At 39.6% G+C, this 12,635-nt stretch overlaps 1 protein-coding gene across 1 annotated transcript; it reads right to left on the bottom strand.

Moving 5' to 3' along the window:
• Positions 1-538: 538 nt before the first annotated feature.
• plekhb2 (pleckstrin homology domain containing, family B (evectins) member 2) lies at positions 539-7,701 on the bottom strand. Its single transcript, XM_042056782.1, has 8 exons — positions 7,560-7,701; positions 7,022-7,077; positions 5,624-5,776; positions 5,292-5,394; positions 3,370-3,409; positions 2,517-2,603; positions 2,258-2,375; positions 539-2,059 (listed from the first exon to the last, which is right to left on the bottom strand). The coding sequence occupies exons 2-8, from the start codon at positions 7,056-7,058 to the stop codon at positions 1,923-1,925; spliced, it is 675 nt and encodes a 224-aa protein (XP_041912716.1). The 5' UTR covers positions 7,059-7,077; positions 7,560-7,701; the 3' UTR covers positions 539-1,922.
• Between the last annotated feature and the right edge of the window lie 4,934 nt (positions 7,702-12,635).

Below are 12,635 nucleotides of genomic sequence, written 5' to 3'. Positions count from 1 at the left end.
AATCTGAGCGTTGGTATTTTTGAGCGTACGCACGGTCTAAGATCATATCTGTGCGTAAGAAGGCTTTATAAATGAGGCCCCTGGCTATAGGACATGGGTTCCACAGACAATAAAATATAAGACAATGCTGATGTAATCCAAAGTATTTTGAATATGTCTCTCAACTCGACTAATCTATCGGAATATGTCACAAAATACATTTTAGGGAATGTATTCTGCAATCTATAGCGGAACACATTTTAAATCAATGTGACCTCCCCAATACTGTGCCCATTGGCAGTTTACATTTAATTTTATAGTCATCTGTTACATATTTTATTGAGTCTCTTGGTCTTGCACACACACACAATATAGTAGAATCTTGAGTGAAATGTTTTTTGTTTTTTTTAATCTTCAAACTTACACTTAACTTGCACCTTTATGTGCATTTATATTAGCACGAGAACTGAAAATGTAATCATTTCTTTTTTTGGAAAACAAGCAATATATATATACATTCAATCACCAGGAAAGGGTTCTCCATCACCACTTTCATACATGTATTCATTTTATTTTAATGTTAACTTTGAGTAAAAGTACAATCAATTATTGACTTGAAATCCAAGACCTTTGTAAATAATAGCAATACATTTTTGTGCAATGTAGCAAGTATGTTAAAAATCCATCCTCAAGAGAATCATCAGAAATGCCACTCAGAAGATATTACATAAAGTATAAGCAGAACAAAATAATGAACTTCTATCAGATTGCTGGCCTTCTGATCCTTCATCTCTTAGAGAACAAAACATCTTCACAAGTATTGAAACATGGTCAGTAACTAATTTAAAAGGGAAAACAAATGATGTGAAAAGCAAAGCACAAAGCAATGAAATAGTTTCAATGACAAAGAATTGATTTGTGAAAGTGCATGGTGATTTGAATGGAAGAAGTCCTGATCCATCATTTATAATGGCTGGATGCCCTGAGGCTACTGGATGAAGCACGTATGGAAAATACATATAGTTTCCCTAATTACCCTTCTTATTTGTGCATCTTAAGACCTGAACACAACATTTTTCTGTTTGTACATATCTGAGACAATAAATAATTAAACATATTCTGAAAGACACAAGGTGATGAAATGTTCTGACCAACCCCAAAGTCTTGGATATTTGATATAGATATATACACAGATAAATGGTCTTTCAGACTCTAATTCTTGATCTTAGGGAGTGTAAAGTCTACTGCACATCAAAGAAAGCATTTAACACATGTACATAATAACAGGAAACTAAATTCTAATTATGAACACATCAGAAAAGAAACATCCCGGAGTTAAAACTGAATGAGGAGGGTGTGCTTGGGTGTGCAAAGGTTAAATAAAGTGCAAAGCCACAATTGCCGAAACAGGGATACCTCCTCCAACAGACCCTGAAGGCACCAATACTTACATATTAGCCCAAATAAGCAAAGTACTTGATATCTACCCATATTGCGTCAAAGGAGGTTTCACTTATCTGAAACTTTGATTCCATCATGGTGACTCAAAGTAGGCTTCAAAGAAAAAATCACATAAAGAATCTATCTAGTACATATCAAAATTAATACTCATTAATAAATTAATCTAAGTAAAGTGTTGTTCCCTTCATTATTATATTTGTCATAAATCAGTTATTGTTATTCTGTGGTTAACAGTTATTCTCGTAGGTGTGTAACTTACTTACTAAGAAGCCTAACATAAAGTGAGGTACAGGGGATAATAGGTCTTTGGTACAAAGACAGGAAGGTTAGTTCACACAGATACACTTTAAAGCCCAACTAACACAAGGATAATAGCTATTATATTGCAGTGATACTGCAGTTAAACCTTCACTTGGACAGCTGCCTTAACAGTATGTGATCTGTGGAGTAAGAAATCTTTAGATGAGTTTGGGACCACCATATTAGAACACAGAGAAGAGAGATCCAAGAGCCAATCCAGTCGCAGCACCTGCAAGCATGCCCAGCGCTACTTCACCAGCGTCGTCGCGGCGGCGCTCTTGGACAACAATGTGGTTGACTCCAGGAGGAGGGTAAGCTCCTGTTTAGCAGAAAAAAGCATTGTAAGCCATGCACCTCTAATTGCATGCAAATTGATTAAATTACAACACAATCTGATTCCACTTTCAATTATTTTAGGAAAATGGTAAACAGGAAAACTTGAGCTGACAAAACTTCATTCATTTAGTTTTTTAGTCTTCCCATAGTTTTGAATTGAGAACTTGAAAAGTTCCCATACCTTGATACTGGTAAGGGTAAGCAACGGTGTAGTATTGACCATCAGGAGAATAAACCATTTGTGTGCCATGTGGGGGAGGCTGAGGGACGTAGCCTCCATATTGGTCTGGACAGTAAACCTGTTCAACAGAAATTATAGCAAAACGTTTACAGACAAAATACTATGGATACCAAAATAGTGTTATGACTAACTTGTCAGGTCCTGCAACCAAATAAATGGTGAAAATGTAACACAAGCCTAAAATAACGGCAATTGATACCTGAGAGGCTGGGGCACACTCAGAGTATGGCGGAGGAGCCGTGGCAACAACTTCCTCAGCCAAGCCAATCTGGGGTGTAGCCACAACCTAAAATAAACCCAATACACAATATCAACACTGTTGTTTAGGAAACACAAAATAGTCAAATTAGCTTCATGGTGGCCAAATGACCATGCCCTAACATAAGCAAAAGTTACTGACCAAGGAATAATTTAAAGACGTACAGCTGTTGAAGGGATTACATATGATGCTGCATTTTCATCCATTATATGTGATTAAAATTGTGGTTAAACTGAGCAGAGGGTAGCATTTACTGAATGATACTGCATTTTGATCCAATTTGTGGATAAAATAGTTGTTAAACTGAGCAGAAGGTTGCAGCAGTTACTGAAAAGAGGAATGTTAATGTAGATTCCTATTGGGTCCTGTAGATTTGATGGGCAAACTTTTGTAATTGAGTAATTTGTCTTCTCAAGCAAGACTTAAAGCAATTTATCAGAAATCTTTGACAGAACTACACATAATTATCTACTTTCATATCTCAAACAACCATGGTCATATCTGAATTCTGGCACAGTGCCGGAGAACTTCAAGTCAATTATCTCGTGGCCCCTGGTAAGAGCTACCTGACATTTCATAATTTACTCAAGAAACAAAATGTATTTAACAAACAAAACACACAATCCTTCCAAAACTTGGTTGTGTTACCCACAAATATAAAACCGGACATGGCCTCAATTCAAAAGTTTGTAGCTTGCATCAACCAACAGGGAGGGATATAATAGTTGAGTTAGCCTTACAGTCTTGTTATATCCCTTGCTTATCCCTTTATGTTGCAGATAAAATCACTCACCGTGTTAACTCTAGCATCCTGGAGAGCCATTGTCCATGCCCTGTGACAAAAAAATAGTCAAGACATAACCTCAGAAGAAGCACTCAGATTGTAATACCAAGAGTGACAACTACAAGGGGGTGAGGGTTGTCCAGATTAGAGACAGTAAGGCTACATCCACACAATTCCATTTTCATTTGAATCCGAAACAATCTTGTTACGTATTGTTATGGCTCTCATCTCAACTACGCTACTCTGCCATTTTCGAGCTCATGAAATGGAACGATTTCACAACATTTTCATTTGAATTCAAGCTTTGCATTTTCATGTGGACAGGGAAGTCTGCAAATGACAGAAATCCATGTTCCCTTCCTGACTGGACAGTCTGATATTTCTCAACTACCCAGGACTCACTTCGACTTTCACTATTGAGTCATTCTGAGTCAAATCGGATAAGGTTGTTGCTGCACCATCTCAGATTATGTTCAAACCTTGTCTATATCATCAGTGGGTCCTAAAACCAAGGTCTGTGATATATTTCTGTGCAAATCTTCTGATTTCAAGTACCAATATTGTACCAAGTCCCATTCACAGAATAAATGCATGTAGTTACAGGTGTTTTGGGAATACCAAAATAAACATTTACAATAAACAATAGATTTAGCGCCCCCTCAGGTGAAACACGGCATAGCATTTTGCTCCTTTTATAATGGTGTTATGTTCCCAAAACACCTGTAACTACATGCATTTATTCTGTGAATGGGACTTGGTACAATATTGGTACTTTACACACTAAATGTCCATATATTTAGCTATTTCCACATATATGTGTATGGTCCTACTAGCTACCCCACATACAATTTCAATTGCATGATACAAAAATACAAACACGCCTTGTTTTATCCTTATTATTGTCATGGCCTTTTGTTTTGAAGACTTCATATTTTGGGAGAACATTAACAAAGGATTATATTTCTAGAGAAAATACTGATAGATGGCAGGTGTGTTCAGTAAAGGAGTTGAGACCCTCAATATCACTTTTTTTGCATGTTTTTTCTATAAAACCAGTGGGACTGTGGTACAGACTTGATTGAATCGTACTGAGAACATGTTTGTCTTCCATTCTACAAAGTTTGGTCAGGCTAGGAATAATACTTTTTAAGATATGAATGTCCAAACATGGCCTCCAAGATAAGGCCTTTTAGCGAGTGTAAACAATCAAGGGCAAAAAGACTATGAAAACAACAAAAATATTTCACAGGTTTTAAGTATAGTATAGTATATATACTTTTTTGATCCCGTGAGGGAAATTTGGTCTCTGCATTTAACCCAATCGGTGAATTGGTGAAACACAAACAGCACACAGTGAACACACAGTGAGGTGAAGCACACACTAATCCCGGCGCAGTGAGCTGCCTGCTTCAACGGCGGCGCTCGGGGAGCAGTGAGGGGTTAGGTGCCTTGCTCAAGGGCACTTCAGCCGCGGCCCACTGGTCGGGGCTCGAACCAGCAACCTTCCGGTTACAAGTCCAGAGTGCTAACCAGTGGGCCACGGCTGCCCCTAGTTATGGAACCTAAACATTGTGTAGACAAACTTTGAGGAAAACCGTAATCGGCGCTGCAACCATTTTCCTGGATTTTGTCTGATTTGACACAGAATGACTATTAGCCTGCCAGAGGTGAATGCAACATGGAGAACGAAATACAAGCTATACTGGTCTTGCCATCACTGGTAGCATCTGAAGTGCAGTTAAATTCTGCATTTTATTTGACAATGCTGACAATTGTGTGAATGGTCATGTGATTATAGTGAACATGTGATCCACACTTCAGGCATCCATAGTGGAGAAAGTTTTGGAACTGCAAACGTGCATCTTGACAAAGATCATATTAGTTTTAAATCAAAAACGGAATAGTGTGTGGATGTAGCCAAAGTGTCTTACAGAGCATCATCAGAGCTGTCTGCACAGATGCTGATAACCCGTCCATCTCTGCAGACGATCTGCAGAAGGGAATCCCGACCCTTGCCCTCAGGTGGTGTCAGTTCTGTGGAGAGAAACAAAAATAAAAAAGATTATGCAACAAAGGTCATTCAGCTGTTGTAACACACACACAAATATACAGCACCATGTTGGTAAGGCTTCCAAGAGTTCAAACAATAGTACTACTAAACTCTACAAGAGAAAGTAAAGACTCTTAAGAGTTTACATACATTGTTCTACACTGATATGCTCCTGTAAGCAATACTGAGTAGTGATAGCAACAGTCTCCCCACCTCGACATGCATTTGCATTGCGGATGTTTATGCAGTCAATTCTCATGTGTATCTCATCCTCCATGTCACGTCGCTGCTGGTCATCATAGAACACAAGCCTTCCATCAGACCAAAGGTCAAACCAATTCTTTTTCCATCGCCGCAAGATGGTGCCTGTAAAGTTTGACACATTTTTATTTGACTGCTCAACCAAAGTGAGTTTGGTTCCTTTTTTCATATAGGCATACCATAAGCCCATTCCATTAAGGTGCAAAGGTACCAAAGTACAAAGCACCAAACAACTCAACATACAATTCACCTAGGCTGACTAAGCAGACATACAGCAGTGTTTCCCATACATTGACTTATTTGTGGCGGCCCACCACAATATCAACATTGACCACCACACAATGATTTTCCAGGTTGTACTAAATTGTGCTTAAATCTGGTTAGCATCATAACCACACTGTGCTAATTTGTCAAAAACTGTTGCATTTAAGTTAATTCTGCAAACCAACCACCACAAATGGAATTCAATTCTCTGGGAAACACTGTACAGCTAGTGGCACTGTAACCCTTTAAAGCTCAGTGGGCATGTGCCCACTCAGATTTTAATATATGGATTAAAAAAAAAAAGCTATTTTAATTATTGTATTACTGGTATCTCTGTCATATATCATTGTGGTAATTTTATATTATGAGTCAATCATAATCATTGTAAGCCTATTTCATAGATCATATCTCATAAAGTCACACCCTTTCCTATAGGATAGGTTTCTTCTACATGATGCAGGCTTTGATGCGCATGCACCAGAACTCTGTTACACACTAAGGTAGGAGGAATTAACAGTGTGTAGTTGAAGTAGAACACCAATCCCTTTTTTACACTTGTAAAATGAGATGCAAATACACACTTTGCGTTTAAGAAATACAGGCCTTGATTGCTTTGCAAGATAGCTGGCAAGTACCAAGATTGTTACTGTATTAGCCATCTAGCAATCAGTTTGTTTAGTCTGGCTATAGTTGGTCCTGATAACCTTACATCCTATTTAAAATTGGTAAAGGGGAGCTGTGTGAATACTGACAGTGAGCTAATATTTCTTACAGTGACTATCACAGGTTATAAGCCAAACACTCAATTTAATATCCTATGGTGAATGCAGAGGATTAATCTCGGCATTGAAAACACATTAAAGTGTAAGGTTACAGAGCTACCAAAGTTCATTTAATGAAGTCTGAAAATATGTCCCCCACAAGGGCACTGCTCATCACTATGTTCAATGTCTAGCCTACAACAGGCTATTCAAGCAGGTGTCCTCAATAACTGCATTCCATATGAATTCCTTCATGAATTGAATCAAAAGAGTATATACATATAACATTCGTCTTCCTGTACGATGTAGTATGCCTACTACTTACTCTGTCTATGAAGCCATCCACTTTTTACAAGAGCCATCCTGGATCTAGCCGCAACACTGTAACGGTAGAAAAACGAAAAGTTACATACGACCCATCCAACTGTATCATGCATGGCTTGGTGAAGTTAAAATGTAGTCTAAGCAGAGTTAACGTAAACGAAGAGCCCCAGATATTTTGTATCGCTTCAAATAGATGTCTTCATGAAAATATTCCAAAACTAAGAATCTGAAGGGCGCTGGTGTACTGATAACATTGATGTATTGATATGAAACTTGCCGCAAATTTCAGCACAGACCACTGTCTGTACGAAGAGGACAGTTCTGCGTAAACGTATTTTTGGTGCTAACCTACTTCAAAGTTCAAAAAGAGGTTGCATTTTGTTTGTAGGTCTACAACAACATGCTATAGCTAAAGTTCCGCTAGCATCATCAAGCTGCCTCTGACTAATTCGGGTAAGCAGACAGACCAGCGAAAAACAAGATCTCTGAATGTATGCATAATGTCCTAAAATGCAAGTAGAACATTTTAAATGAAATACCAATAAAGGCGTGGATCCTGTATCTTTGTAGATCAAGACTAGAAGAGAAAACAAGATCCAGGGACTCCCACTCGATGACTAACTCATCAGCTGACTTTTGAAATGTTGATGATGAGACTCACGAATATCCGGTCTGGAAGCAAACAGTAGGGTTGGCTCAAAATATGGAGTGGAATTGAGTGCAATTCAGGACACATCTCAATCCATATCCACGTGGAGCCTATCAAACAAACCTGTCCCAACAGGGATCTGGGTGCAAAACGAGGTTCTGTCAGGAAACTCTCGTTTAGTGAGTGAATACAGAATTAAATGAAAGGCCCAATAAAAAATGAAATATGAAATATTAAATGAAATAAAATCAATAGACAGACAGTGACTGAAACAATTTCCAAATATGATCAATGCCTCGTTTGAACAGCTCACTGCAATTGATCATCTGACTAATGTTTAATGGTTACTGCAATTATTTCTAGGCCTATGTTTAGATATATCCAGGACATTACACTTGAATGGAGAAGGCCTACAGTCTGTGTTAGGTCCTAAAATACATTTTTATTAGCCACCAATAATTTCCATGCCATGGTCATATCCCTCTTGACTATATGTTTCCTTTTGGCTTTCCTGTTGCATTTCTGTGTTACAGTAGTCTCTTGGTTCTTAAACTTTTTATCTGGCCCCAAAAACATTGGCTAAATCACGACCCCCCTCTGTCCTTTCAAAATGTGTTTTTACTTTGGAAAATGTTTTGGAGACAGACATTGTCTTTTCTCACAACCTGTGTCAACACCAAAATCATTAATGTCAATGGTAGCCTTTGACAATCTGATTTATTATTTTCCAAAGGATAACTAGCACTCATCCAATGTATAACTGGCCTTCCTGTGGAGAAAAAAGGCTGCATGGTGTTCTGTCACTGTTAAGCTTATGTAGCCTACAGCAGCTTCAAGCTCACCCCTGCAAGAGGTAGAGGTTTGAGTTTGCTTAAACAGAACATCCACTTTCAGGGAACATTATTAATAGGGCGCACCGAGAGGTGCGAAGCCCTGTTGTTTTTGAAAGGATTATTATTATTTATTATTATTATTATTATTTGTTCACCTTTTTGCTATTTTTGAGGTGGTTAGCATGGATGAAAAGTCTTGGAATTTGGCACACACATCTGGTATCACAATGGCTACACAGGCATAAAGGCTTGGCCCCGGGTGTGGCCCAGGGACTCAGCAGCGCCCCCATAGGTGATTGATCCAGTGGTTGGCACATACTTTCAGCTAGACACACCAAATTTGGTAGGTGTGTGTATCTCCCCAAGATGAACAACTTTCGTATGTACAATGCATTAGCCACGCCCAACAGGAAGTGAGGTATTTGGGATTTTGTGCGGACTAAAATGTCATGAATTGTGATGCCAAAAGAGGTGCTTCCCATCGGTGAAAACGCATGAAATTTGGCACACACATCTCTTTGGCACACACATCTCTTGCCTCTGGTGTGGTACCATCCAGCTTCAAAATGGCAGCAGTCATCCCCACTCTCAAAAAGCCAGGCTCAGACCCTGACGACCCTAACAGCCCTAACATCGTCCGATCTCTAACCTCCCCTTCATCAGCAAAATCCTGGAAAAAGCAGTGGCTGCCTAGCTTCAACATCACATGTCCCACCATGAGCTCTATGAACCTCTCCAATCTGGTTTCAGAACCCACCATAGCACTGAGACCGCCCTCATTAAAATCACCAATGACCTCCTGCTTGCTGCCGACAATGGCCTCATCACCATCCTCATCCTCCTTGACCTTTCTGCAGCTTTTGATACAGTTTCCCACACCATTCTCCTCCGTCGCCTCTCTGAGCTCATCGGCCTCAGTGGCACAGTACTGTCCTGGTTCCGGTCCTACCTTACAGGCCGGAAACAGTTCATCACCCTAAATGGCTCCAACTCTGATCCAGCACTCGTCAGCCATGGCGTGCCCCAGGGCTCTGTGCTTGGTCCTCTGCTGTTCACCATCTACATGTTACCCCTGGGTCATATTATCCGTAAACATGGACTCAACTTCCACTGCTATGCCGATGACACTCATCAGCACAAACCCCTCCTCCCATCTCCCACCCATACAACTTGTCAACTGTCTGCAGGAACTCAAATCATGGATGACCACAAACCTACTCAAACTCAACAGTAATAAGACAGAGCTCATGGTGGTAGCCCCTGCACCACTGCTCAGGAAAATTGGAGACCTGGCCCTGGTTGTGGATGGCTGCTCCATTTCCCCATCTATTGAGGTGCGCAACCTGGGTGTTATTCTGGACTCCACTCTCTCCTTCCGGTCTCACATCAACAATGTCACCAAGTCTGCCTTCTACCACCTCAGAAGCATCTCACGGCTCCGGCCTTCACTCACACCTTCAGTAACTGAGACACTCATCCACGCCTTCATCACCTCCCGTTTGGACTACTGCAATGGTGTCCTGTCTGGACTGCCCACCAAGGCCCTTAGCAGACTCCAGTATGTCCAGAACTCAGCTGCCAGGGTTTTAACCCACACAAAGCCCTGGCAACATATCACTCCCATTCTCCAACAGCTCCACTGGTTGCCAGTCAAGTCACGCATCGCCTACAAGATCCTCCTGCTCACCTACAAATCTCTCGATGGACTCACCACAATATCTCACAGATCTCCTCCACCCCTACACTCAGTCACGCTCCCTGCGGTCCTCTGACAAGGACCTGCTGGCCACCCCCCGCACCAGGTTGCGGACTTTTGGGGACAGGGCTTTCTCTGTCAACGCTCCCACACTCTGGAACAGTCTACCACTCCTTGTCCGCTCTGCCCCGTCCCTGCCCATGTTCAAAAAGCACCTCAAAACATTTCTTTTCACCAAGTCCTTTGACCCCTAACCCCCCCCCCCCCCCCCTCATTGTTAAGCGACCTTGGGTACCATGAAAGGCGCTATATAAGTCCAAATTATTATTATTATTATTATTATTATTACACACGTCAAGAGGTACCGTGAATACACAGGGGAAAAGCCTTGGCACCGGGCGTTGCCCAGGAACTCCATAGCGCCCCCTTATGTCACTGTAACTTGTGGTTGGCATATAGTTTTAGATACACACACCAAATTTGGTGGGTGTATGTAACTCCCAAAAACAAACAACTTTTGTATTAACATGCCATTAGCCACGCCCACAGGAAGTGAGGTAATTGAGATTTTGTGCGTTGTGGACATGATCAATTTTAACATACTCCTCCTAGACGGTTGATCCGATTTGTGTCAAAGTTGGTATACATGACGCCGAGATGTTCCTGATTATAAATTGTGAAGTTTTTGTATGTTATATATTTTGTTCGTTATATGTTGTAATTTGACGAAATGGCGAAATTATTAATTTTAATACCCTTCCACATAAACAATAAATGTGTCATAATTCACCATGCATGGCTTGAAATGTTTTACATTTCACAGGTCATTGAAGACCATGTTAATGATAATATTCACATGCCCATAATGCATGTTTGGCATAGTGCCACCAACTGGCAACAGAAAGAATGACAATTATACTGATGTCACATGATCAATTTGAACATACTCCTCCTAGACGGTTTGTCAGATTCATTTGAAATTTGCCAAACATTATGCCAAGATGTCGCTGATGTTAAATTGTGAATGGATTTTTGAATGTTGTAATATATTTGATATGATTTTAATATCTCACCACATAAACAGGAAATGTGTCATAAACATAGCGCTAACATAGCGCCACCATCTGGCCAACCAAAAAGTGTATCAGAAATGTTCTTTGCTTAAAATGAATGGTCTGAAATTTCTCAGGTTAATATATATTATGATTATGATGACACCCAATGGGCCTGCCTTGATTACGCCCCCACCTGGCCAAGCAAGTAAATGTGGCAGAAAATAAAATACAAAAACAAATAGCACACGCATCAAATATGTACATTTCACAAACGCACCACGTCGGTGCTTTGTTGGATTCCGACATGTCACGGGTTGCGGCCCACAGGTGCTCGGGCCCGCCATTGCCGCTTGCGGCTATATTTATTATTATTATTATTATTATTATTATTATAATTATTATTAGCCCATATCTAAACACTGTAAATTGGAAGCCTATCTAGGGCTACTGAATAGTCCCAGTTTAAAACATATTGACCTAAAAACCTTTAGAAAAATGTATTTAATACAGACTGCAAATCATTTTGCAACCCCTCCCACAGTTTAAGAACCACTTTGGCCTACTCCAAAACCTAGGAAAATGCCCTTTGAATTTGAATTGCTTTTCACAGCAAATGACATGAGGGGAAATAGGCCAACATGAGCCTAAAGGTTAAACAAAAACATATTAGTTTAAAATGTTAAAAGCACCTTTTTTTTATATATAAAATACCACACCAAGTAATAACTTGTAATGGCACTTTGCTTTGTATCATCCCAGTCATATTTGTACAGTTTCCTTCAAAAATCAAAAAACTTACCAGAGAGTATGTAGGTTAGAAGGACTTTATTTAGAGTTGGTCTTCGTTTTATTTGCACTAAACCTTAACATTATTTGCATTGTTGTTGTCATTACTACTAGCTACTACTAGCCTATTACCAATACTTCTACTAGGCTACTACTGCTACTATCCTGTTGCTGTTATTATGATTATTAAGACCATTTATTATTATTTCCACTGTGTGCACATAGTGTCTCTGATGGTGACAATGCATTTGTACTTCGATTTCATTGGTTTAATAAATACAAGCTTATATAATTTAAATACAATAAATAATGTAAAAAAAATATAGAATCAATTATATTAATGCATTAAATTGTATATATTCCAACAATATGTATAGGCTACCTTAAAATGTGCTTTAAACAATTCTTAAGAAAAACACATCTGAATAACATACAGCATAAAACAAGTGACAATTTCAAAATTTGTAGTTTTTGTGGTGGTTGTGGTACAATCTTCGAACATTTGCATGTAATTGTGATGGGACTGACTGTGGTGCATAGACAGTGTGGAACTGCTGGTGAGGTAAAGGCACATTTGTGGGAGCAACCTACAGGTT

This window comes from Alosa sapidissima, chromosome 12 (genome assembly GCF_018492685.1).
Source record: "Alosa sapidissima isolate fAloSap1 chromosome 12, fAloSap1.pri, whole genome shotgun sequence".
NCBI lineage: Eukaryota > Metazoa > Chordata > Actinopteri > Clupeiformes > Clupeidae > Alosa > Alosa sapidissima.
Note: the sequence above shows the minus strand (reverse complement) of the source record. Positions and strands in the feature narration are given on the sequence as shown.